The sequence below is a fragment of the Trachinotus anak genome, unplaced genomic scaffold (genome assembly GCF_046630095.1).
Source record: "Trachinotus anak isolate AG129_WGS33_773 ecotype Australia unplaced genomic scaffold, CSIRO_AGI_Tana_v1 ptg000013l, whole genome shotgun sequence".
Taxonomy (NCBI): Eukaryota; Metazoa; Chordata; class Actinopteri; order Carangiformes; family Carangidae; genus Trachinotus; species Trachinotus anak.
Genome location: NW_027273864.1, coordinates 2,600,003 through 2,627,525, shown reverse-complemented (window position 1 = coordinate 2,627,525; position 27,523 = coordinate 2,600,003). Strand labels below are relative to the sequence as shown.

At 43.7% G+C, this 27,523-nt stretch overlaps 1 protein-coding gene across 4 annotated transcripts in view; it reads left to right on the top strand.

Moving 5' to 3' along the window:
* LOC139630545 (dihydropyridine-sensitive L-type skeletal muscle calcium channel subunit alpha-1-like) overlaps window positions 1-27,523 on the top strand; it is a 48,323-nt gene that overhangs the window by 12,167 nt on the left and 8,633 nt on the right. Inside the window, exons 13-35 of one of the 4 annotated variants that reach the window (XR_011693172.1) lie at window positions 85-154; window positions 253-385; window positions 908-1,037; window positions 1,140-1,199; window positions 2,119-2,225; window positions 2,312-2,399; window positions 2,482-2,589; window positions 2,680-2,732; window positions 3,414-3,560; window positions 3,689-3,890; window positions 4,027-4,185; window positions 5,712-5,822; window positions 6,715-6,798; window positions 14,724-14,771; window positions 15,635-15,661; window positions 15,746-15,871; window positions 16,006-16,071; window positions 17,147-17,238; window positions 17,787-17,946; window positions 18,950-19,077; window positions 22,023-22,167; window positions 23,214-23,310; window positions 23,512-23,532. Coding sequence is in view for 3 of the 4 variants with exons in the window: in XM_071494107.1 (XP_071350208.1) it covers window positions 85-154; window positions 253-385; window positions 908-1,037; window positions 1,140-1,199; window positions 2,119-2,225; window positions 2,312-2,399; window positions 2,482-2,589; window positions 2,680-2,732; window positions 3,414-3,560; window positions 3,689-3,890; window positions 4,027-4,185; window positions 5,712-5,822; window positions 6,715-6,798; window positions 14,724-14,771; window positions 15,635-15,661; window positions 15,746-15,871; window positions 16,006-16,071; window positions 17,147-17,238; window positions 17,787-17,946; window positions 18,950-19,077; window positions 23,214-23,310; window positions 23,512-23,614; window positions 25,499-25,600 (2,401 nt within the window). In the remaining variant the exon portion in view is untranslated. Of the gene's footprint in view, window positions 1-84; window positions 155-252; window positions 386-907; window positions 1,038-1,139; window positions 1,200-2,118; window positions 2,226-2,311; window positions 2,400-2,481; window positions 2,590-2,679; window positions 2,733-3,413; window positions 3,561-3,688; window positions 3,891-4,026; window positions 4,186-5,711; window positions 5,823-6,714; window positions 6,799-14,723; window positions 14,772-15,634; window positions 15,662-15,745; window positions 15,872-16,005; window positions 16,072-17,146; window positions 17,239-17,786; window positions 17,947-18,949; window positions 19,078-22,022; window positions 22,168-22,193; window positions 23,182-23,213; window positions 23,311-23,511; window positions 23,615-25,498; window positions 25,601-27,523 lie in introns of those variants that run through there. The other 3 variants (XM_071494107.1, XM_071494108.1, XM_071494109.1) reach the window with 3 other exon arrangements.

Below are 27,523 nucleotides of genomic sequence, written 5' to 3'. Positions count from 1 at the left end.
CAGAGAGCTTTGATTCAGCAGTCAACATATCTGGTAATAATAATTATAATAATAATATCCTTTCCACTGCTCCATTTTCTACAGCTCAAAATTGACGAGTTTGAGTCTAATGTGAATGAAATCAAAGACCCCTTCCCGCCAGCAGACTTCCCTGGTAAACCCCCCTCCATGGTCCATTATCTATTAATCATACTCATCCAAACCAAGAGGGAAAGAGGCCTCCGCTGATATGCTCCTGTTTTTGTTGCCCAGGTGATGATGAGGAGGAGGACCCTGATATCCCAGAGAGCCCCAGACCTCGTCCAATGGCAGACCTGCAGTTGAAGGAGGAAGCGGTGCCAATGCCAGAAGCCAGTTCCTTTTTTATCTTTGGACCTCAGAACAAGTACGATGATGATTACTGTGGAGTCTTTATGTTGAACATTTATTTCATTTCCTGATTTATTTAGAAATACAGTTCCTTGTGGGTCCACTGTGATTTCACTTTCTGTCTTTGTCTTGGTTCCCTCTGTGTTGATTGTCTGCCCCACCCTCATGTGTCTCACCTGTGTTCAGTCACCTGGCCTACTGTGTATTGAGTCTCTGTGCTCTCAGTTGTCTTTGTCAGTCCATTGTTGTTTGTTGTTTTTTCTTCTGATAGTTTCCTGTTTGTCATGCTCCCAGTGTTTTTGGATCTTCTGCTCTTTGCTCCTGCTTTGCTCCCATTGATTTTCCTAGAGTTTCTGTTTTTGTTCCTGTCTGGTTTTCCTGATTGGTTTTCTGAGTTTCTTTTCTTTTTTAAAACATATTTTTCCTCCTTTTTATCTGGTCCAAAGTATCTTAAACCTGACAGCTGGAGGCGTTCATCAGCTCCTCTCAATAATGTCATTTTAAACAGAATAAACTTGTTTTTTTTTTATCCTTTCAGGTTTCGGAAGCTCTGCCATCGTATTATCAATGCAACGACTTTCACCAACATCATCCTCCTCTTCATCCTGTTGTCATCCATTTCTCTAGCTGCTGAGGATCCCATCGACCCCATGTCCTTCAGGAACCAGGTGACATATTCACGTGTGCTCCGTCCTGACTGAAATGTTTGAATAGAAAGACAGACGTGTGTGATATGATGACTAATATTATGAATGATGTCACATTTCTAGGTGTTGGCCTATGCTGATATCGTCTTCACCTCAGTGTTCACAGCAGAAATCGTGCTGAAGGTAAAAACAGGCAGCAGGGATCATGATGTTAATGTGTGATACAGAAAGAACCTGAAGAGGTGACACAGTGAATTCAGATTCTTCCAGACTGATCATGAAGGGTTTGATTACTGTTCACATCATGTTCCTCCTGCTCCTCTGTAAGGATGAGGTGGATGAATGTGTTTGTCTGTCACCTGTCAATCACCAGCCATCATAACTGTGGACATTATGAGTTAACGGGTTACTGAAGGGGATCTGCAGGTCTGGGGGCTGATGACAGCAGGTGTGGTCTGTTGGTAGATGAGTGGGGGGGTGTGGAGGGAGACTAAACTGGGGGAAGAGGGGTCCACAGGCTGGGCTACACACCAGCTCTGCTCACCCCTCTTCCCCCATTTAGTCTCCCTCCTCAGTCTGTGGTGTCAGGTGAACTGAAGGTTCAGGCTCCAGGGTAAAGTTTAGGTCAGAGGTCAGTCTCTGAGCCACATCCTGGTTCTGACCTTTACTGTTGTTCACAATCATTTATAAGTGTTTACATTTGATTTCAGTCATGTGATAATTAATTCATAACAAACACAGTCAGGTTCTCTTCAGTTTCTCTTCAGTGTCTCCTCAGGTTCTCTTCAGGTTCTCTTCAGCCACATTTTAAATGTTTTAATCAAGGTTCTTCAAAGTTACAGAGTCAACAGTTTAGAGACAACAACAGCAACAATGATTAGTGGTGTGTGATTGTGTTGTTTGTGTATGAGATCCGGGTTGTGCTTAGAGCAGGGACTGTAGTCCAGTTGTGTGTTAACGTGTTCTTTAGTCCAGTTGTGTTGCTTAGGTAATGAGTTCTTTAGTTCACTTGTGTTGTTGTGTGTTAATGACTTCTGTAGTCCACTTGTGTTGTTGTGTGTTAACATGTTCTTTAGTCCAGTTGTGCTGTTGTGTGTTTCAGATGACCACATACGGAGCCATCCTTCACAAAGGCTCTTTCTGCAGGAACTCGTTCAACATCCTGGACCTGCTGGTTGTCAGTGTGTCTCTGCTCTCCATGGGGATGGAGTAAGTGTGGTCACCTGTCACTGACTCACCTCCTCTCACACCTGTGCTCTTTACCTGAAAGTGGTGTGTGTCTGTTTTTGTATCAGATCTAGTGCTATCTCAGTGGTGAAGATTCTCAGGGTGTTGAGGGTCCTGCGGCCCCTGAGGGCCATCAACAGAGCCAAGGGACTAAAGGTATGAGCCATGAATGAGTATACCTCCAGTCTCAGAAACACTGATCTGCTTCACTGTGTGTGTGTTTGTTGTGTGTCTGCAGCATGTTGTCCAGTGTGTGTTTGTTGCTGTGAAGACCATTGGGAACATTGTCCTGGTTACCATGCTGCTGGACTTCATGTTTGCCTGCATCGGAGTCCAACTCTTCAAAGTGAGCAGAGAGGGAACCTTATTGTCTTTTCTACTGTCAGTGACCTCTGACCTCTGACCTTTTCATGACCACCATCACCTTTGTTCCCAGGGGAAGTTCTACGCCTGCACAGATCCAGACCAGATGACAGAGGAAACCTGCAGGTGACCCTGGACATCTCTGTGTGTTTTGACTCCATCTCAGGTCTTCATCAGCAGGTGGAGGTGGTTCAGCTGTGAGCAGCTCTACATAAAACAGCTATACAGTGAAATAAAGTTCATTATAAACTCTGTTCAGACTGTGTCAGAGGACATCAGTAAAGGAGGCTGTCCTTCAGTGTGGCCCAGGACACATTCACATTCACACTGCTAAAAGAATGTGTCGACATGTGGTCCAGACCACCTCAGAATGTGGTCTGAGTGATTGGATCTTAAATGCGTCCTGGGAGCATTCACACCTGACCTTAGAGCTGAACGCTGGTGATCAGATCACTCAGGACGGATGTTGATACCAGGTCTGAACAGGTCTGAACAGGGCCAGAGTGAGCAGTATGTTACTATTGTCTTTGTTATTATTGTTGTTATTATCATCCATCCACTGATGAAGCCTGTGATCTGTAGTTGAAAGCTCTGGAAAAAGTAAGGGGACCTTGATTAAGTTCATGTTGTCTTTCAAACACAAGGTTTTTGTTAGTTGACCTGACAGTTGTGAACTGAGTTCACCACACACTGCCGACCTCAGTTCACCTGCGACAGAGTCCAGCCCCCAGTCTTTATGTGGACTTGATGAGATGATCTGGATTGAAGTCCTGGTCTTACCTGTCTGCGTTTGCATCCCACTCTCAGAGGCTGGTACATAAAGTACCAGGAGGGGGCGCTGCATGAGATGGAGGTCCATGAGAGGAAATGGACCAACTCACAGCTGAACTTTGACAACATCCTGAATGGCATGCTGACCCTCTTCACCATCTCCACCTTTGAAGGCTGGCCCAAGTGAGTGTGGGTCAGGTCAGAGTCAAGGTCTTCATCTACACACTGTACATGTGACTGTGTACATGTGACTGTGTATGTGTGTGTGTGTGTGTGTGTGTGTGTGTACGTACGTGTGTGTGTTTACCTAGGATTCTATATAAAGCCATAGATTCAAACCTTGAAGACAAAGGCCCCATATACAACAACCGGGTGGCCATCTCCATCTTCTTCATCATCTACCTCATCCTCATCGCCTTCTTCATGATGAACATATTTGTTGGCTTTGTCATCGTCACCTTCCAGGAGCAGGGAGAGCAGGAGTATAAGAACTGTGAGCTGGACAAAAACCAGGTATGAGACAGTGCTGACAGTTGATCATCACGCTTCACACACACCTTTACCTCACAGGAAGAAAGATTCTGAGCAATATTCATGTACATCTTTACTCACATGTCCTTACACCCCCCCTCCTTTTTAACCTGTCCAGCGCCAGTGTGTGCAGTATGCTCTGAAGGCCCGCCCACTGAGGTGTTACATTCCCAAGAACCCCTACCAGTACCAGGTGTGGTACATCGTCACCTCCTGCTATTTTGAGTACCTGATGTTCCTGCTCATTATGCTCAACACCATGTGTCTGGGGATGCAGGTATGAACCCAACACACATCACTTTAACACACATCACACAGGTATGTGATGTTGTGGCTTCCGTTGAATGATTTTAACAGGATGAGTCTTTGTGTAGAAGACTGTAGAGATGACAACCAAACCTGATATAGTTTTACACTGAACACAGCAGTATGTGTAGTTTGTGTGACATAGTTTGAAGAAGGGAATGAAAATACACTGTAAAATAATTAATGTGGTTAAACTTAAAAATCACTGCCTTTAAAATGTGAGGATGAGTTCACAACAGTTCAGATAAACAAGTTGTTCAATACAGTTAATTTACTCTTTCAACTTGATACTGATTTTTAAACAAATGTTACATTATCCATTCAATAAAACTTACTGACACTGACAGTAATGACACTGATGGAGATGGTAAAGACACTGACAGTAAGGACACTGATGGAGACGGTAAAGACACTGACAGTAAAGTTAGTGATGGATACAGTAAAGTCACGGATAGCAAAGTTAGTGATGGATACAGTAAAGACACTGACAGTAAAGTTAGTGATGGGGACAGTAAAGAAATTGACAGTAATGACACTGATGAAGATGGTAAGAGACTGACAGTAAAGTAAGTGATGGAGATGGTAAAGACACCGACAGTAATGACACTGATGGAGAGGGTAAAGACACTGACAATAATGACACTGATAGAAATGATAAAGAAACTGACAGTAATGACACTGATGGAGACAGTAAAGACACTGACAGTAAAGTTAGTGATGGAGACGGTAAAGAAGCTCACAGCCAAGACGCTAACAAAGCCGGTAATGACACTGATGGAGACAGTAAAGACACTGACAGTAAAGTTAGTGATGGAGACGGTAAAGATGCTCACAGCCAAGATGCTGACAAAGCCGGTAATAACACTGATGGAGACAGTGAAAACTTTATGGATGTTTTGATTATCTACTGGCTGACCAGGATTTGAGCTGGTACTGACGACCACATGTACTAACATGCATACATACGTGCACTATCATGCAGGTGCTGCAAGGCCGGCAACCAAAACAGAGACCAGAGAAACTGCGATTCCAACCCATGTAGAGGGGGTGTGGCTTCATTCTGTGCTCAGGACACCATGACTCCACTATATCTTTACACAGAGAATAGTTGTTAAAATGTTGTGTATATAACCTTTACAGAACTTTTATAAAGATTATCTTCAGTCATAAACAAAGAAGAGAAATTTTTTTCAGATCAGACATAGAAAAGAAAAACATGCTAGAAAAACATTTCTCAGGTAATGAACAGCCTCGTTATGAACCTGTACAGTGACAACAGGAGAAAATACTAACTGTCCAGTCAGAGCTGAGTCTCATCTCAGTACGAAGAGGCACTGAGCAGAGTCTGCTACATGAAGTCTGGATGTGTGAGCAGGGTAACAGACAGTCTTATGGTCCAGACTCTTCTTCTCTAGCTGACTCTCATCTTGTAACTGTCCTCATGACGAACAGAGAGTTAACAGCTAATATCACTGTCTGCACCTCTCTGACCCACAGCACTGTAACCAGTCAGACCATGTCACTCACCTGTCTGACATGCTGAATGTCATCTTCACTGTGCTCTTCACTGTGGAGATGATCCTTAAACTCATGGCCTTCAAAGCCAAGGTCAGTCAACACATCACTATCAGGGATCAGTGTTCCTGCTTTCAAATAAAAGTACATGTGTGTTCATGATCAGTGTAGACATGTTGCCACAGTGTGATTGTTGTTTTTCTCTTTTCATTTCTTCATCACTGGGAATCAATCAACACACAGCAACACACAGTAAACACACAGTAATCACAGTAAACACAGTAAAAACACCTTAAACATGCAGTAACACAGTAAACACGCAGTACACACAGTATACACTCAGTAACATACAGTAAACATGCAGTAACACACAGTAAACACGCTGTAAGCACACAGTAACACACAGTAAACATGCAGTAAACACACAGTAAACATGCAGTAACACAGTAAAGACACAGTAATACACATTCATGCAGTAACATGCAGTAAACAAGCAGTAAACACGCAGTACTAATAAAACAGAGTAAAGACACAGTAAAGACTCAGTAAAGACACACTAAAGACACAGTACCTATTGTCAGACTGTCAGTTCTCAGTTTTGATTGGGTGCCAGGCGTCGGGTTTAAGATCATAATGGAGTGTGAACCTTCTGGTTGGATGAGCTGTTCAGCCCTCACAGTACCTTACACACAGCTCACACTGTGACAGCCTGTGGCAGCATTAGCATTAGCTGAGGTTGTGTTACTAAAAGAAAGTGTAATATTTCCACATGCTAACATATGTTTGACTGATGATGATGAGGATGATGATGATTCAGTCTCTGATATGGAGGCAGTGAGGTGGTTTGTGGCCGATCGTGTTGTCTGTGGTTTGATGTGAAATAAACTCTAATACTGTAGATAGCTTTAGAGAGGACTGACCCAAAATGAGTAACAACACCACACACACAAACACACACACTTATACACGTGCATTGTTTTCTCAGGGTTATTTTGGAGACCCCTGGAACGTCTTTGACTTCGTCATAGTCATTGGAAGTGTGGTGGACGTGATGCTGAGTGAGATTGATGTGAGTACCACCCCTGCTCACACACACACACACACACAAACACATATACATACACACACAACCGCGCATACATGTTGATAAAATGGATTTCACATTCAAAGTGTCTTGTAGGGCCTTGTGTGTCCTTCTCCAGTCGTATCTGACAGGGCTGTCCCACAGTTTCTTAGCAGACAGGTAGACATCAGGTTCTTGAACTTGAAGCCTTTCAAAACATTTATTTCAGACAAGTACTTGACTTGGTTATATGTATCACTTTCATATTAACATAATGTCACATTTGCAGATATCGATAGAAGGCTTTTTTTCTCTAGTAGGTGTTTCTTTTTAAGCATTTCAGAACTGAGCAGTGTTCTTCTTTAGTTCTACTGCATAGAACCATTATTCCTTTAGTTATCCAATCCTTAAATCTAGTGTCTAAATTCTGTTTCTGTTGTAAGAAGGGGGGCTCATCCAGCCAAAATTGATTTGTTTAGAGGTATTGATGTAGGGTTTAAGTGCACAGGTTTTGGCTGACATGTATGGTGATGGTATGTCCAGCAGAAGTTGTGTTTCGGAGATCCATTTTGGTTAGGAAGTTGATTTGGTTGTTGTTTCAGTCTGATGGCACATAGAGAGTTTTGTTGATGGTCCAAGTGAGGAGTTTCTGGATCACTGCCCTAAGGATTAGCTTCTAAAAATAGCTGAAAAGTATTTGAGTGATCTTGGTGATAGATGGGGTACTGCTAAGCAGTTGCTAAGCAGGATGGATCTGGTAAGACACTGGCACCACAGTCACCTTTAGTTCCTTCAAGAAACTTAACCTATGAGCAGCCAAAGAAATTGTTTTTATTACAGTTGTCTCATGAAAAAGATCAGTTGCATCATGAGACAGAGCAGATAAAGATTGCATTGCAGACTGCCAGGTTGGAGTTAGTCCAGGGTAAGCTTTCTGGGGATGTCCTGCAAGGAGAGGAAAGTTCATCTTTGCCCTATGGGCTTTTTGATATAGTGAGTAGCTAAAGGCCTACGAGTTAGCCCCAGAGGCTTTTTTGGATGTGGAAAAAAAGGGCTAACTAACCAGTCACATATGGAGTTTGTTAGGGAGCTGACTGGTCATTTTCATTGTTGGTGTATGGTTTCTGATGTGGATCATTTTGAGAGTTTGTGAAATTTGGTCATCTTGGAGCAGTTTAAGAGCTCTTTGCCCACTCGTGTTGTCACATACCTTACGTAGTGTAAGGTTAAAACTGTTACTGATGCTGCAGGACTGGCCGATGAGTATGTACTCATTCCTTTTTTTTTTTTTTTTTTTTTATTTCTTTGGGCTTTTTATGCCTTTATTATAGCTTAGTGGAGACTGACATGCAGGAAAGAGTCGGGCCAGTCGGGAGTTGAACCGGTGACTGCCCTGCTAAGAGCGTCTTGCGCTCAACATGGTACGCGCCCTAACCACTTGACTACCGGGCCGCCTGTACTCATTCCTAAAAGCCAGCCAGGTGAGCCTGCGTGGGATGATGGTGCAAAGTCACCTGTTGGTTTTGAAGGTGGTTTACCTAAGGGATCCCAGGAGGCATCTGGAAAAGGAGACAATGTGTGCAATTACTGAGGCAGGACATTGGAAATCAGACTGCCCAATGCTTGGGGCGAAGAAGCAGCATTCTGGTGCTGTGGAATTGACAGTAGGACGGGATGGGTATGTAGAATCCATCATGGTTGATGGCATCAATGGGTCCTACTTGCTTTTTTTCAGGGAAAAGTTTGTAACACAGGTTGGTGGTGACATGGTGACATTAAGGTGCTTGGGCACCGAGATACAGGTGCTTTCATCTCTAATGTCCTGGTTATGCAAAGAATGGGGTTGACAGTGGTGCCTGTCCCAGTGAATAGGATGAACCTAGATTGTGACTTGTTGAAGTATGAAGTGCCTGTTGGTGTTAGGCCGGTGTTACTGGTGGAGGGCATTAGTGGTCCAGTGGTTACTCTCTCTCCTATAGCCTTAGAACTGCCTGATGAGTGCTTTGCACCTTCCCAAAGTTTTTCCAGCATGTGCAGTTACACAGGCAACGAGTCAGGCTGAGTCTAATGGAGTACACATTAGCAGATATGCTGTCTGTGTAAATGTTAACAGATGTAAATGTTAACAGATTTCCCTTTAGCCAAATTTCATGCCTCTGTCAAAGCCACCAACTCAGCCGCCTGAGCTGAGTGGGAAGAAGACAGAGGTTTTGCCATGACAGTGTCATGGAGAGTTGTGACAGCAAAACCTGTGATGTTTTTTCCTGTGTCTGGATCCCTAGAAGCAGAACCATCAACAAAGAAATCGAAATCAACATTATCAATGGGTACATCTGTCAAATCAGGTCTCGGGGAACAAATAGACGTTATCGTTGCCACACAGTCGTGTGGTTCTCCGTCCTCAGCTGTAGGTAAAAGAGTAGCAGGGTTAAGAACAGTACATCTCTTTACCTTCACGTTAGGCAGTTCCAACAAAACAGCATTATATACCTCGCAGCAGACAAATGTGAAGTTTTCTGCTCGAGGAGGATGAGAGACACTGCATGTGGGACTAGCAAGGTCAAATCAGAGTATCCCACTATGTCACGTGATGCCATGACTGCCTTCTCTGCAACAGCTACGGCTCTGAGGCAATGAGGCAGACCTGCAGCCACAGTGTCAAGCTTAGATGAGAAATAAGCTACAGGTTGTGGTTTGCCCCCGTGGTCTTGCAGTAACACAAAAGTCATGAAACCCCCCTTTTCGTCAACGGTCTGAGTGAAAGGTCATGAACAGTCGGGTAACCCAAGTGTCGGATGTGTCTGTAAAGTCATCTTCAAGTCAATGAAAGCTTTTTCAGCCTCCGCAGTCCAGGTGACAGGGTCTGATGCTTTTAGGCCTTTCCCATGAGTAATTGCTGCCTCAATTTCAGGGTAATGAGTGACCCATTGTCTGCATTAACCAGTCATACCCTAGAACGACATCACCTGTTTCTTTGTCACTGGTTTTGGAATTTTCTGAATTGCTTCAATTCTTTTTGGTGAGAGGGATTCTCCCTCAGCGGAGATCACGTGACCCAGAAATGTGACCTCTGTGGCAACAAACTGCAGTTTGGACAGGCTGGCTTTGTGCCCCTGTTCAGCCAAGTGGGTCAAAAGAGCCAGATTAGCTTTAACACATCCCTCTCTGGTCTCACTTGCAATCAAAATATTATCAACATACTGCAACAAAGCACTTCCCTCTGGCAGCACCAGAGTCTCCAGACTGTCCCTCAGAGCAGAGTTATAAATCGTTGGAGATTCACAATAGCCCTGACACAGACGAGTGAACGTGTACATTCTCCCATCAAAACAAAAGGCAAACCAGAATTGACTGTCAGGATGCACAGGAATGCTGAAAAAAGCATTGGAGAGATCAACAACTGAGAACCATTTGCTTTTTGATAGAATCTGAGACAAAATGGTGTGTGGATTTGGTACCGTTGGCGCTCTGCCCTGCACAGCTGAATTTACGGCCTGCAGGTCTTGCACAAATCTCCACTCCGGAGGCTTGCCTTCCGGTCGAATCTTACGTACCGGAAAAATGGGGGTTCTCACTGGAGAACCAGCACATGGTACAATCACACCAGCTTTCAGCAAAGCGTCAAACACAGGCCTGATGCCTTCAATTGCTTCACGTCTGAGAGGGTATTGGTTACAACAGGGCCTGTAGTCTGATTTTGGTGTAATGATGACAGGCTCACAATTTTTAATAAGGCCTACATCATGTTTACTTTTTGCCCAGAGATGGCCAGGAATATCTTTTAATTCTGGGATCTCTTCAACAGACTGCAGCATGTTGTTATCAGTATCAGAATCTGGAAAATCAAAACAAATAGTTGCATTTGTGATTAGCACATCACAATCCAACAATTTGCGTTTCGCCCTCAGGGTTTCATTTAAGTACACTTGCGGATCTGCTGTAGCCTTCCAGTCTGAGGAAGCATTTAGTTTCTCCACCCAATGATCCAACTTCCTACATGCAGGATTCCCCAATGCGATGTGTGGTTCAGATTGTTGTAAATCTACACATTTTTCCACTTGCGCTGGCAATGTCAATGAGGCAGCACATTTCACATCATCCCAATACAGCCATTCCAAATGCAAAAATGTATTCTCATGCATCACGTCATTCACAATGTTCTCAATGTCACAACTGGAGTGTGTGTGTGTAGTGCAGCGCGGGTGAGTGACGTCAATGTGTGTGTGTGTTCTTAGAAGCTGTGTCAAAACAGAAGAGGGGAGAGTTACCTCCCAGTCTACACTGACCTCTGTATCTGGGTGATGAAAACATTGGTATTTTTCTTCTACTTTTCTCTTTACGTGTAATCGTGTCATGTACTAGCTTCACTTCAGTGTCAGTGACAGGGTGTGCAGCATGTGTCTGTGTATCAGTGTGTTTGGGGGTGTGTGTGTTAGTGTGGGTGCTCTCACGTGTTTCCAGCGTGTTCCCAGCTGCCGGCCCAGTGTCTCCACTAGACCCGTCCTGGCTCTCACTCCCACCGTATAGTCCATCTCTATCATCCTCCTCATCTTTCTCTGTTGGGCAGTGGCAAGCCCAGTGTCCTCTCTTCCCGCACAGAACACCGGTCCCCTCCTCTATTCCCGCGTCCGCGGCCACGACCTCTGTTCTGCCACCTGTTGTCAGTTGTTCAACCAACTTTTCGCCTCCCTCAGATATCGGTGGCAACTGTGCACAGACCTCACGCACATCAGCTACTGTCCATGGCCTGTACACAAGCTGTGTCTCACAATTCCTCGCTGCCACTTGTATCATGGGGGCAATCAGTTCTCCTTCAGCCTCTGCCTCCTCCCTGCTGGTCTCTGTTTTGTTCTTATACTCCAGGCCCGAACGGGTCATGGAGCTGAGGTCGGGATAGAGATGTGGTGTCACCTCACGCCTCCTGCGTGGTGGTTCGGGGCCGCCTCGTCCTGTCCCCGTGAGGTTCCCTCTTAACATGTCGTTAAAAGGAGATCTTGGCACGAGTGAGGAGTATGAAGCAGCAGGGCCGTAGCCATACTGTGGTGCGGAGGCAGCAGCCCCAGCGTCCTCGAAGTGCAGCTCTGGTATAGGGAGGGGGCCAACATAAGGCGGGGGCACATTTCCTTCCCGGGGAGAGGGATGTCGGTCCGTTGCAGCTGAAGGTGGAGGTGGAGGTGGAGGTGGAGTCCAGGTCCGGATCCAGCTTCACACACCGGGGCGCAGTTTCTCTGGGAGCCTGCCTACGCTTTGCCTCACTCATCCACATGTCAAAAGCTTGCCAATCTGGCTCACTACCCTTCTTGCTCCTAGTTCTTTGATGCATTTCTTCTCTATATTTAAGTAAGACACGCAAACTCTCGAGTTGTTTAACACTCAGGCTGCCTGTTCTCGGAAAACTACACTCCCTGACCCACACATCTAATTGGGCTATGGCTTCTTTTCCATAGTTAACTGTCATGTACTTCACATTTGGGGCATTATAATCTGGTCCTTCAAAGGGTTTAGTTTGTTTTGATCCCATGATTATATTCTCTCAGGCGTTTTAGCCATCTTTTAATGATCAAATTTAGATTCTTTTACTTTTACTTACCCTTAATTGTAAAAAATAAATAAAAGTATCACTTCTAAATTTGAATTTATTTGTTTTATTTTATTCTTAAATTACTCTTAAATTAATTTCTTTAGCTAATTGAATTTAATTCTCCTTAGACAGTCAAAATTGTTAAGCCAAGACAGACAAGAGAAAAGCACAAAACAAAATCCTCCTCTTCTCCCTTCAGAGAGGCTGGTAAGTCCAACTTACCCCCTAGATCCCAGATCTAGGCTCCTAGATTCCCAATCTAGGCGCCCGGTTTCACTGCACCGGGCAAGTCCGCTCCCTCAAACACCGTTTTTAATAATTTTTTCTTTCCCCAGGAAAAAAAAACCTGGTGCCCGGCACGTCTGCCAACTCTACTTTTAATTAGTAGGCAGAGGAGCGTGACTTCTGCGCAATCAGGCCTTTCGCTATTTCGCCTTTTCTTGAGTTTAATAAACATTCATGAATGGAGTCACACAAACACAACCGAACAGCAGTACAGACAGTGAGTGAGTGGCCTGAAGATGTTTTCCAGGGCCACAGTTTTATAGTCTCGAAACACATTCCAAAAAGATGAGATACGATCCTCTCTTTCACCTAATTGCCTCTCCCCAAACACAATGTCACTGTAACCCACAGCTCTGTCTCCACCGAGGTCAAATGAGCTACCCTTATCATGAACAGAAAGGCAGAAGGGCAAGACCTTCACATATATTTGTCTATACGTGTTTATCATGGCGAGGAAGGCAAGGGCATCCTGCTATCTTGTCTCCATGTGCTCATCATCAGCTCATCCAGAGGTCTCCTTCATAGCCACGAAAAGGGTGTACAAAGGTTACTTCAAAACTTCATTAGAAATACACACACAGTCTTTGGTTACACAGTTTTGCATAGACACACATGAGTTATACCAGAATTTCCCATTACAGGAGATAAAGGTGAGGTTGAGACTACTTGATGGTCCTTTGTCTGTGTTCAACAGTGATTTAAAAAGTGAACAAAAAGCTGACCCATCTTTAGAGGAGCAGGTTGGGTCTGTGTTGTCAGCCAATGAGGTGGAAAATGTAGCCAGTGGCTATTTTCTTCAGGATGGTATTTTGGTCAGGAAATGGTTGCCCCACGGCAAGGATTTTGTTGGATCTCATCTTTCAAGTGGTAGTTCCATCTAAACTTTGGAGTCATGTGTTAAAGCTTGCTCATGATGGTTTGCGGCATTTGGGGATCCATAAAACATGGCAGGATTCTGCACCCCTTTTTCTGGCCACGACTAAAAAAGGATGTTTCTCTGCACATTACAAACTGTAGTATTTGTCAGCTGACTGATAAACCAGCTCCTTTGCAGCTGATTCCTGCTATCAGTCAGCCATTTGAGTATTATTATTATTATTGATTGTGCGGGGCTGCTGCCCTGTGCAAGGTCTGGTAATCAGTATTTGTTAATTGTTATGTGTCCGAGCACTAGGTACCCATCTTATCCTTTGCGCACAATAACAGCAAGATTTGCGGATGCAATTTATATCTGTGTTTGGCATCCCCGGGGTCATCCTCTGAGGCTTCTTCCTCTTTAATTATGTGAAGTTATGTCTCTAGATTTCACTGAGAGTATTTTACATAACTGAGGCACAACTACATTAATGATTTTTGCAAAGTCAGACAAACCTAAAAACCTGTTACTGAATCATCAGGAAGTTTCAGATCAACAGAGACACAGTATCACCATAACCATAGTAACTCACTCACACACCTGCCTGTGTGTAAACTGTGTGAGAGGAGCATCAGGGGAATAAATGTGCTCCAATAACAGATTGTGGGTATTTATCACTTTGTTCTGATGGTCAGAAGAACCCTCTGCTCGCTGTCAGTGTCTCATCATAGCGACCTTAAACTTTCACTTACGAGTGTCACATGGTTCTTTTTGCGCTGTTATAGACTCTTATAATCTGCTCATACACTGTTAGGTTTTCTGGGAGATTTTAAAAATACAAGTGTGATGATATGATGTTGAAGGAGACATAGCTCAGCTCCATCCCCAGCTCAGTTTTACCCTGTGAACCACTGAGGCAGGTAGGCGAGACATTCAACTAACGTCAAGGTTAAGAAATGGTACTTGTTTTTACCTCTTTTGGGTCATGTGGTCCTCAGTCCCTGTCGCTAAAAAAGCTGAGTTTCAGACAACAGAGACCCAGTGAAGGATCTTTTGTTATTCTGGAGGTTGATATTAAATGTTTTTCTTCATCTCTTCTGCCACATGCATCTCTCTCTCTCTCTCTCTCTCACTGTCTCTCTCTCTCTTTCGCTCTCTCTGTCTGTCTGTTTCTCTCTCTGACATCACTTCCTGTGTTTCCTCCCACAGGCAGCACTGGCCTCCTCTGGAGGACTTTACTGTCTCCATGGCTGCGCAGTAACTATTCATTTCAGTTTGCATGACGTTCACATGTTTCATGAAATTTATCTGAACAAGGCATGTTCTGATCATACGTGTTAATATGTGTTCATATGTGTTTATACATGTTCATACGTGTTCATACATGTCACAAAGTTCTGGACAAACTCGTCTCTACCTGGTTCATCACTTCTGTTGTCATCTTTGCTACTTGCAGCATGTTTGTGTGCTGTTTTTTTTGTGTGTATTTGTGTGTTGTCAAACTGATGTGCATGTTTTCAGCTGCAGTGTGTTTAGCTTTATCAGTTCAGATATCAAAGGTCAACTGATCATCTGGGTCCTCGAATGTCTCCTCATTTCTGATGAACTGATGCATCACATGTGGGTATCCCATAATGCCACAGTCTGAGAGCTAGATTACTGGCTAACCCACATCTTTTACTATGAGATGAGCATCACAAGTGATCAGTGGGTGGAGTCTGTGGATGGAACTGTGAGAGCGAAACATTGTAGATAACACAAATGATTAGGGTATTTATGAAGCATTAGTACTCGATCAGAAACAGGTCGAGGACTGTTGAGTGGTCTCAGACTGGTCCAGGACTGATCAGAGGTCTCAGACCGGTCCAGGACTGATGAGTGGTCTCTGACTGGTCCAGGACTGATCAGCGGTCAGTTTGTTTGACTGTAACGAGGCAGTGATGATGCTCTGATGCTGATTGGCTGAGCTGTTAGGGTCATGTCCATCAGTCGGTGTTGGGTCCAAATATTCAGGACTCTGAGATCCTTCACCTGACTTTACTGCATGTTGAACACCTGTGTGAACACTGCTAGAATACCACAGGAGTGTGTACCAACCTCAGGTGTGTTTGTATCTGCAGGCAGTGGATCCTATGCAGGCGATCGCGGTGAGCTGCTTCTCCTCTACTCCCTCAGTTTGTTGAGCGTAGTAGCTGCTCTGTGTAATGTCTGTCAATGTCCTCTCTTTGAAGTCCTCAGAGAACATGAGTGTGTCCATCACCTTCTTCAGACTGTTTCGAGTCATGCGTCTGGTTAAACTGTTGAATCGCTCTGAAGGGATCCGGAACCTTCTGTGGACCTTCATCAAGTCACTGCAGGTCAGAATCATCATCATTATCATCATCATCATCATTATCATCATCATCATCATCATCATCATCATCATCATCATCATCATCATCATCAGCCTGTGGTTGTGACTATGTGACTGATGGGATTCATTGTGTTACAGGCTCTGCCTTATGTCGCTCTACTCATCCTCATGCTGTTCTTTATCTACGCTGTGGTTGGAATGCAGGTACACGCACGCACACACATACACACACACAAACACATACACACACAGTGAGCCACAGACCACCATCGATCAATGACATAAACTGAGAACCATAATTTTTTCTTAAAAAAAAAATGTGTTAAGAGGAGGGAGAGGATTTACACATTACCGTGGTAACAGTGCATCCCCTCTGCACCATTTTTCTTTCTTTCAGTGGAAGCACAATGCATGATGGTATGTATTTCTTGCTTAGTTACCTCTGTACACTACTTTTCATGATGCATTAAGGGGCACTATGGGTCCCCGATATAGGGTATGATAATTCTCACTATACACTGACTTTGAGAACTCACTATATAGTGAGTGGTTTCAGACACAGCCTTTCTCTCCCAGTTTCAAAACCTATCAGAACCTTTCCTGTTTATCTGAGTGTTGTCAACAACAAACAACAGGAATCCAGTCTATATCACCGGAGTCTATATTTAATGATCTTCAAATAGAAAAATGTGAGTTTTTATTTCATTTTGTATTTTTTTGGTGAGAGAAATGAACAGGATAATAATAAATTTATGTTCCATCTTTGTAATGAAGGATATTGATGGATTAGAATCAGTCAATGTAAAGATAAGTAACTTAATAGCAAGGTAACTGAGAACTTAATCTTTGAAGAAAACCACCACTTTAAACATGACTGTCTCTTTAAAACAAGACTGTCTCTTTAACCACGACTGTCTCTTTAAAACATGACTGTCTCTTTAAACACGAATGTCTCTTTAAACATGACTGTCTCTTAAACACAACTGTCTCTTTAAAACATAACTGTCTCTTTAAAACAAGACTTTATCTTTAAAACATGACTGTCTTTTTATACACGACTGTCTCTTTAAACATGACTGCCTCTTTAAAACACGACTGTCTCTTTAAACACGACTTTATCTTAAAAACACAACTGTCTCTTCAAAACGTGACTGTCTATTTAAAACATAACTGTCTCTTTAAACATGACTTTATCTTTAAAACACATCTGTCTCTTCAAAACACGACTGTCTCTTTAAACATGACTGTCTCTTTAAAACATTACTTTCTTTCTGTGCAGATATTTGGTAAAATCGCTCTAGTTGATGGAACATACATCACCAGGAACAACAACTTCCAAACTTTCCCACAGGCCGTGCTGCTCTTATTCAGGTGGGTGCACTCACTAACACACACACACACACACACACACACACACACACACACACACACACACACACACACACACACACACACACACACACACAGTATTCTGGTTCAGTTTGTGTCTGAGTCTATTTGATAAGCTAAATGAACTTGAAACCATTTGGGGTTAGGGTTAGACTGCTGGTCTTTATCTCTGTCTCAGAAACTATATAAAAAAATAAAACATCTAGTTTAAAAATGTTTGGTCAGAACAGGAGAAAGGAAAGTTAAAGAAAAGTAAAGGACAGAGAAAAGAGGGAAGCTGCATATCAGACCCAAGAGAGGAATTTGACCTAAATAGAGAATAACATTAGAGAACATCAGAGAACGATGAGACAATCTTCATCTCTGTAAGAACATTCAGATCAGCTCACGTGAATATTTTAACATTATAAAACTGTGATAATCTTCAACATCCTTTGCACCAGTGGTTTTCATTTTCTCACACAATTTTCGCACAAAATGAAAATGTGTTGACAAACATCACTCCAGATGTGATTGGATCTGTTATGCAGATGTGCTACAGGAGAGGCCTGGCATGAAGTGATGTTAGCGTGTATGTATGGAAAGAAGTGTGACCCCAAGTCGGACTACCTGCCCGGGGAGGAGTACACCTGTGGATCCAACTTTGCCATCATCTATTTTATGAGTTTCTACATGCTGTGTGCCTTTCTGGTAAAACAACACACACATTCACACACACACTTGATACATACTGGACCCACGTGACACTTGTTTGAGCTTAAACATGTCACATGTTCAGAACTAGGGCAACAGTGAAATTTTGCAGTTTGGGGAGATACTAGCTTACCATGCTAACAGAGTGTTCACTCAGTGCTACAACAACCCAAGAATCCTCAGGTCTCAAACATCAAAGTCAGGATAAAGGGTCAAGCCTCTTCCTACAGGTGCTTTTAGCTCCTCCGCTTCCTATGTGAGTCATTGTTCAGTCACTGCACTGTCTCTGAGGTCACAGGTGAAATTAATAGAGATTCACCTCTTTGTCCAGTCGACTGTGACTGATCCAACAAGTTGAATACAACTGACCTCACTTCAGAGGGAAGCAGAGTAACAGAGGGACAGGAAGTAATATTAGACTGAATGTTAATATTTTATTAATAAACGTTAAATGTTAATAATGTCACTGTCTTTAGACTATTTAACAACTCAGACAAAGGCAGTAGTAATACAGAGTCAATCTTAATTTAATTAAATACATGAATAAGCCACTGGATAACTTAGAATTTCCCTTTAGCGATAAATAAAGTATTTATTATCTTATTATCTTAAATAAACCACTGAGTCAATGATTAGTTCAAGTTCATAGGGATGTAAGTCTTTGTTTTATATGGAGGGAGAAAACATTAAAATATCTAATTATTTAAAGTTAAATAAGTGTTAATCATTATAAAATTTAACTTGACGTGGTCCAGTGTCCCTTTAAATAATTTCCCTGTGTTGTTCTAACTGAAGATCTTGATACCCTCCCATAATGTCATCATCAGATCAATGTCTTCTTCAACATTAGTAACAGTGTGACTACATATAACAGTTTTTAATGACAAATGATTTGATGTTTATTAATTATTTCTTCAATTTCACATGATTGAAATATAAATGTAGATAATCTAATGATGCCCACAATGAACAGACACCAGAAGGCCTCTCTCCCTCACAGATCATCAATCTGTTTGTTGCTGTCATCATGGACAACTTCGACTACCTGACACGGGATTGGTCCATCCTGGGCCCCCAGCACTTGGATGAGTTCAAAAAGATCTGGGCTGAATATGACCCTGAAGCTACGTAAGTGTGTGTGTATGTGTGTATGTGTGTGTGTGTGTGTGAGAGAGAGAGAGAGAGAGATACTGTGGCTCTGATCTGGACCTGAATCACCTGCACATGCTTGTGTAGTTGTGTTACCATGCTCTGCTTAGATAAGCATAAAGACAGAGAATGATTATGATGAAGCTTGTGTGAGGAGGACAATGTTGGTGTGAGAATCACTGTCATGAGAACTGGACATCGAGGTGCAAGACAAACTGGGCCCAGGTGCCCCAGATGCCCAAGGTTTACTCCATGTAATTCCTGTCTACATGATCTGATGAATTATTTTTCATCAGTGAACTACAGGATGAGCTCTGACAGCTCCTCCATCCTCCAAAGAAAAAATCTGGTTTCAAGACTTTAACAGTAGTTTAGTTTATATTTGTAGCTCTTTTGTTGTAAAGTTGTGTTTGTTAATTAATTGAAACAGAAAAATCTGATCAGACAGAAAACCTGGGCCAAGGACATGTTAGTCAATGAGTTACTGTCATTATCATAAGTCTGACAATCATTTTCTCTAATGTCAGAAAACAGTGGAAAAATGATTGCCTGCAGAACAACTTAGTATATTCAGAGATTTTTCTGACCAACAATCAAACATTCACATTAGAGAACCTGGTATCATTATCAGTAAATACACTGTCCCATCATCGCTCATTTTAAGTGTGTGTGCAGCTCTGTCCTGGTGAGTGCGTCTGGCTTTGATGTGTGCAACATGATTGATTGACACTGTGTTTTATGAATCATGCCTCATGAGCCTCTTTCTTTTGTTCTGTATGTCTGTAACTTCCTGTCTCATTCATTACCTGGTTTTCTGTTTTATTCTGTGTACTTACTGTTTGTTGTTTTAGTTCCATCCTTGTGTGTTCCCCGTCCCCTTGATCATCCTCACCTGATGCCTGCCCACTTACCCGCCCCTGCTGCTGCCCCCAGTCCAACCTGTTTATATGTCTTTGTATCTCCTTGTGTGGACTTTGCTCTCCAGGCTGTTCATCGTGTTTAATCTAATGGTTTGTGCTGCTCCCTCCTGCTTCAGTTTACCTGTATCAGATAGCCCACCTGTGTAAGACTTTGTTCTTTTTGAATGAGGACTCTGCTGTTTTGAATTTTACTTTACCTCCTGACTCCCAGTTATTCCCAGAGGTGTTACGGTTCAAATGGTTACATGACAACAAGCAAATGTTACCACTTTGGTTGGCAATGTTCAGGAACTTCACATTCGACAGCATGCCTTTCAATCAACCATGCCGGAAAAGTTTCATGCTCTCACTGCTCAGACTCAACAAGTCCTCCCCAGTCTCAGCCCCCAGAAGCCAGCAGCTGCCTCCACTCCTGTTTCAACTCGGACCACTCCTCTGGAATTAAGCCAGGCCAACCCATCATTCAAAAGGTATGATGGTGACCCTGACACTAGTAAATCTTTTTTCACCCTGTGCACTAAAATTTGAGTTACGATCCCTATTCCTCCACTAAACACTCTTGAGTTTCTACATGATCATAAATCTCAGGGAGGGTGTGAGATTGGGCTGCCGCAGAATGGGACAAGCAAACCTCCAAACCTACATGCTAGTCAGTTGTCCCTTTTTCTGATTTTTGGACATTGAATTCCAGGGCAGGAGGCAGCTAGATGGCAGGGAGCTGATGGGTGGCCAACCACACCATCTGTTTTCACACACAGCAGACGGGAACCACAAGCCTGGTTCAATCTTTTTTGCACAGTTTGTCTGAAATCAAAGACCAACTAGCTCCTTTGGACTTTAATTCTGAATTTGACTCCATAGTTACCTTGTACATTAAATTTGATAACAGACTATGAAAGTGCCTGGCCACTGAGGACAGTCTACTTACCTGCCACTGCTGATCAACCTTGGCTGGTGCCAGACATGAGGATGCTGGTAGGGAGGAACCCATGCAGCTGGGATGCACCTGGTTGTATGAGGAAAATCCAGTGCCGCCTCAAGGAGGAGAGGTGCATCTGCTGTGGACTGCTTGGACATCTCCTGGCTGCATGTACACACCCCTTTGCTGTGCTCATCAGTAAAGGGAGGGTTACCAGTGACCCTCGTCATTTTCTGTTCTCCCCTGACTTAACACTCAGGGATTAATGAGAACTTTATGGACCTTGAGTTCAGCTGCAGTTGGATTTTCTTCCGCCGACTGCCAGCACCCTGGATGGTCGCCTACTCAGTCATGTGCTTCATTGGATTCCCTCCCAAGATGACTCACTCACATCATTTTTCACATTATTGATTCTCCTCACTTACCTTTGGTTCTTGTTTTTCTTTTGACAGTGAAACTTAAAACATGCACTTACTGTTTGACTAGGGTGGAGTAATTTTTCACACTTATGTCTCCTGATGGAATCTCCCAATGTTTCCCCCAAGTCCTCTGGTTCCCACTCAGATTGACAAGGGTCTGACCCCTGACCTCTCTTGCGTTACCGCAAGAGAGGTCTGCCTTGTATATTTCAGGAAGGGCGGCCTTGTATATTTCAGGAAGGGCGGCGAGTGGAAGACTGCCATCATCACTCCTAGTGGCCACTTTGAGTACCTTGTCATGCATTTTGTTGTAACTAACACTCCAGCTGCTTTTCAGGCTCCTTTCAGGTCCCGGTGAACGACGTCCTGCATCATATGTTGTATATTTTTGGGGGTTTTTTTTCTGCCTGGATAATATTATTATTTTCTCCAAGGATGAGGGGGAACATGTGCAGCATGTCCAGAGTTCTCCAGAACAGCTGAAGAATCATTTGTGTGTCAAGACTAAGAAGGGCAAGTTTCACAAGCAGGCTCTTTCCTGGGGTTCATTGTTGCACCTGGCAATGTTCAAAAGGATTGTGGCAAGTTTAGTGCTGTTGCTGGTTGGTCTGTTCCTGATAACTATAAACAGTTGCTGAGGTCACTGAGATTTGCTCATTTCTACAGAAGGTTCATCAAGAACTACAGCTCAGTGGCAGCTCCCCTTCAGAATCTGACCTCCCCTGGCACCCCCAAGATCCACTTATCAAGGTTGACACTTCGGATGTGGGGGTGTGGACCATTTTAATAGCATTTTTGCAAGGATAATAAGGTACATCCATGTGTTGTCTTCTCCAGGAATATACCTGCTAAGAGATTACAATGTGGGCAACTGGGAGCTTTTGGCTGTTAAGCTGGCATTGGAAGAGTGGAGACACTAGCTGGAGGGGGCACAACAGTGCCTTCTAGTGTGGATGGCCCATAAAATCCCAGAATATATTTGGACTTCCATGACAATCAATTTCCATTAAGCCAGGTGCTTACTGTTTTAATTAATTAATTTCACCTTGACTTATTGGCCTGGCTCCAGGAATGTCAGTGTCCTGAGCCTAACCTGAATATTTGACCAGAAGATGTCACCATTATCCTGTCAGTGACCTGTGTGGTCTGAGCAGTGACCTGGGGCACTGAGAGGAAGATCAAACGGGCACCGGATGCGGTGCAAATCCCTGATGGCTGTCCTCCTGCCTATCTCTTTTCCTCCTGTTACTCTGAGGGGGTACGGGCACCCTTGTCAGGACCTCAGACCGATACTAAAGGACAGCTTCAATCCCGTGTGGGTCAAAAGGTTTGGTTGTCGACCCAGGACCTACCCTTCTGGGTGGAATCACACAAGTTGGCTCCCACATTCATCAGCTCTTTTCCTGTTTCCAAGCTTATCAAGTTATTCAGTTACGGCTCCCCAAGAACATGAAGGTCCATCTCACATTCAATGTCTCCAACATTAAACCTATCAGAGGTAATTCACTATTTCCCGCCTCGAGACCCCCCTCATCCCCCTGAGTCATCAATGACCAGTCTGTCTTCATGGTATAGTGTTTGTTGGCAGTCCATCGCAGGTGTGCTGGTGTCAGCAGGACTAATTAAGAGCTGCTTCACTGGAGAGCTGATGTGACAGTTGGTGGCCTGGTCCTGCTGATAAACATATAATAGATTTATGGCAGGATTTTCCTGCTCATAGTGCTAGTGACTGTCAGACTGATATATTCTTGGAGACAGCTTTCATCCAGGTGTAAACTGTCCATTAACTAATCAGAAGTGAATAAGATCCTCATTCTGTGTCTGTGTGAATATAAAGTCCTTTATTCTCGTTTACAGAGGGCGGATTAAGCACCTTGATGTGGTGACACTCCTAAGGAGAATACCTCCTCCTCTGGGTTTTGGAAAGTTTTGTCCTCATCGTATTGCGTGTAAGGTGAGGGAACTGGCTTGTTCGTGGGAACAGTTTTTTTTTACACATCATCTATGCATTTGTTTATAAATCCCAGCACAGCCTCTGTATATTCGTGCAGGTCAATGTATAGAAATTGTGTATAGAAAAGTGGGACATTTTCGTGTTTTTAATAATTTATAAAACCATTACCATTGTTTGTGTATGTATTGTGTTGTGTTACAGAGGCTGGTCTCCATGAACATGCCTCTCAACAGTGATGGGACAGTCACCTTCAACGCCACCCTCTTTGCCCTTGTTAGAACTGCACTGAAAATAAAGACAGAAGGTCTGTTGCTACATGTCTACAGTTTATTTATGTTCATCATTGATAGAGAATGATGGATAATTTAATAACAATACATGAAATAACAATATGAAAACCATGTGATGTGAAAGGTGTCTCAGCTTTATGGAGCTGTACGGTAAGTTTCAGCTCATTTTTTATCTGTGAGGACACAGCAACTGCAGATGTTTTCATCTGCCCTACACCTGCTGAGTAGCTGTGGATGATTTCAGCTGTCTTCACACACACAGAGCAGCTAGTGAACATAGTGGAGATCAAACAGAGAGCTAAAGGTGGGGGGACACTGGACTGAGACTCATCAGGTTAAAGTGTGTAATTACTGCAGAGCATGGTGGGGGTCACATCCCCTCAGAGTCTGAAAAATAGACATTTGTCCCCTGATTGGCCTGTTCTTAGTGACCAATGATCAAACGGCTGCTGTTACTGCTGTTTGTCAGTGATGATGTCTGGATGAGTCTGTAGTTGACCTGTGACTAAACTGTGTCACAGTGAACAGACCAGGTTCTAAGGGGACAATCTGTCCCTGCATCATCTCTGTCTCAGTCTTTACTCTCTGCCCTACGTCTTCTGTACGTACGTTTTCACTGGAAAACATGCAGCTGCAGGTCCAAGACTTAACAGAGATAACTATTTGTTTTACTTGTCAGATCTAGATGATCTATCATACACTAAATGATATATACAGTTCAATCAGGAGAGACAAGTGAAGGAAGTGAAAGTAAATATTTTAATTGGACAAGACATGTGATGAATAGTGCTGAAATTATAGACTTTGGTGCTTGGTCTCGTAGGGGGAGTTGTTTAGGGTTGAGCAGGAGCAAAATACATATACATATATGTATATAATCCCCACCAAAACCAGACACTGGTGGTGGTGGTTGACTATCCCTCTGATACCGGTGATGGCCGAAGAACCTCTGATACTGAAGATGGCTAGAGAATGCTCTGAAACTGATAGAGGTCGAAGATCCCTCGACGATGGGATGGCTGAGAGACCTCTGATGTAGAGATGCCGAAGAACCCCCTGACACAGAGAAGACTGAAGATCCCTATGAGACAGATTATGGCTGATGATCCCTGTGACGATGGAATAAATGGAACTGAAGAAACTCTGAAACCAGGTGGAGATTGGGGAGGAGGAGGGGCACACGTCAGCGGACCAGGAAACTAACACTGAGAAAGAATGTCTCTAAAAAGGGAGTGCCAGCAGATGATAGGCTAACAAGAAAGTGTGTCGTCCTGCTATTGGTTAGTTGTGAACAGCTGTCTGAACAGCTGAAAAGACAGATGACAGCCACAGGCCAGAAGAATGAGGGAATAATGAGTGAATATGTGAGAAGAGGTGTGCCGTAATCAGAATTATATACAGCATATGCATGCAAGAGGAGTCTGCAGACAACAACCTGCTCTGTTCACACCAACTAGAGTCTGAGGGGGGTGGACCACCTCCAGAGGGAGGATGAAGGGACAGAGATGGACAGATCTCTCCTCTGGAGACAGATCTCTGATCTGGAGAAAGGCTTCTGATCTGGAGATGGGTCTCTGCTCCAGAGATAGGTCTCTAATCTGGAGACAGCTCTGATCTGGATCATAAATCTACTTTAATGATGCCTAAAATAAAGTGACTGAGGTGAAGAAACTTCAGGTTTTACAGGAGCAACATTTTTCTTCTCAACTGAAAGTAAAGAAGAAGAAATATGTCACGACTGGAATTATGACATCATTCTGATGTCATGCCACATGAGTGCTCCTGAAAAATGTTGTTTAACTGGTTGCTTTTCTAAATTTGTATATTGGTTATTGAGGATTTTCTGACTTTGCCCTGAACTGTCCTCCATTTCCTTCATCGCTTTCTGCTTCTTCCAGGTAATTTTGAAAAAGCCAACGAGGAGCTGAGGGCGATTATCAAGAAGATCTGGAAGCGAACCAGCATGAAACTCCTAGATCAAGTCATCCCACCAATTGGAGGTTAGTATTCACAAGGGCTGAGGAAACAAGGCTGTCCTCAGGAGACACATCTGGATGTTTGACTGGTCTACTGATGTTGTGTTCCTCAGTCCTCTTCACCTCAGTCTGGACTTCAGTTTCCACAGGAACTGAGGTCCATACAGAGGTGAAGAAGAAAGAAGACAGTGTGGGAACTTCTTAAACTTTCAAAGAAGGAGATTTAGTCACCAGGAGTGGATGATCCAGTAAACTATGATGAACTGAGACCGGTCTGACACACTGTTAACACAGTTCATACTCTGACTCTGCTGGAAGATTCATACCCGTGAATCAAATATTTGTAATTTTCTAGGTATTGAGAAGTGACATTATGAGGCTGCTGTAACAGATGTAAATGTCACACAGATTCATAAGGTGTAAACAGCTTCAAATAGCTGCAACTTCCGTTTTCATGACCACTGTCTTTTAAACTTCCTCCAGTGTTTTAAACTGTAAAATCCTCTGCTCTGATTCATATTAGTTGAACATGTTTTCGCATAAAAAGTGGTCTGAAGCTCATCTACTCTGAATTCCTGTTGAGAAACCTGGATCAGGCCTTGGCCCCACCCACCACCTGCTTGTTCCAGGTGTCCAGGTGAAAGAGCAGAGAGTGTCAAGATGGTTAGAGGAGGAAACATCAGAGAGACTCAGCCACATGTTTTAGCCTTAGTCAGACCCAGACTGAGACACAGAGTGTGTTCTGTCGTGATAATGTTGCATGATTTTACTATTAAATTTAAAAACTGCCTGATAAAATGAACTGAATTATCAGTGCATATACAACATACAACTTCAGAATCAGAATCAGAATCAGAATCAGTTTTATTGCCAAGTATGTTTTCACATACAAGGAATTTTTTCTGGTGATTGGTGCAATTGATCAGCAACAGTGGGGCTCTCTAGCCTTGTTGATGAGGCTAATAGCAGATGGGAAGAAGCTATTTTTGTGGCGAGAGGTTTTGGTCCTGAAGGACCGCAGCCTCCTGCCAGAGGGGAGTGTCTCAAAGAGTTTGTGTCCAGGGTGGGAGGAGTCAGCTACAATCTTCCCTGCACGCCTCAGAGTCCTTGAGGCATACAGGTCCTGGAGGGACGGAAGATTGCAGCCAATCACCTTCTCAGCAGAGTGGATGATACGCTGCAGTCTGTTATTGTCCCTCTCCGTGGCAGCAGCGTACCAGATGGTGATGGAGGAGGTGAGGATGGACTCAATGATGGAGGTGTAGAAGTTCACCATCATAGTCCTTGGCAGGTTGAACTTCTTCAATTGCCTCAGGAAATACATCCTCTGCTGAGCTTTTTTGATGAGGGAGCTGATGTTTAGCTCCCATTTGAGATCCTGTGTGATGGTGGTTCCCAAGAAGCGAAAATGCTCCACGGTAGCCACGGGGGAGTCACACAGGGAGATGGGGGTGGGTGGGGCTGGGCTCTTCCTGAAGTCCACTATCATTTCCACTGTCTTCAGAGCGTTTAGCTCTAGGTTGTTCTGCCTGCACCAGGTCACCAGACGCTCAGTCTCCCACCTGTAGGCAGACTCATCGCCATCAGAGATGAGTCCAATGAGAGTGGTGTCGTCTGCAAACTTCAGGAGCTTGACAGACTGATGGCTGGAGGTGCAGGTGTTGGTGTACAGGGAGAAGAGCAGAGGAGAAAGAACGCAGCCTTGCGGGGATCCAGTGCTGATGGTCTGGGAGTCAGACACGTGCTTTCCTAGCTTCACGTGCTGCCTCCTGTCAGACAGGAAGTCGGTGATCCACCTGCAGGTGGAGTCAGGCACGCTCAGCTGGGAGAGCTTGTCCTGCAGCAGAGCCGGGATGATGGTGTTGAAGGCAGAGCTGAAGTCCACAAACAGGATCCTGGCATAGGTCCCTGAGGAGTCCAGGTGCTGGAGGATGAAGTGGAGAGCCA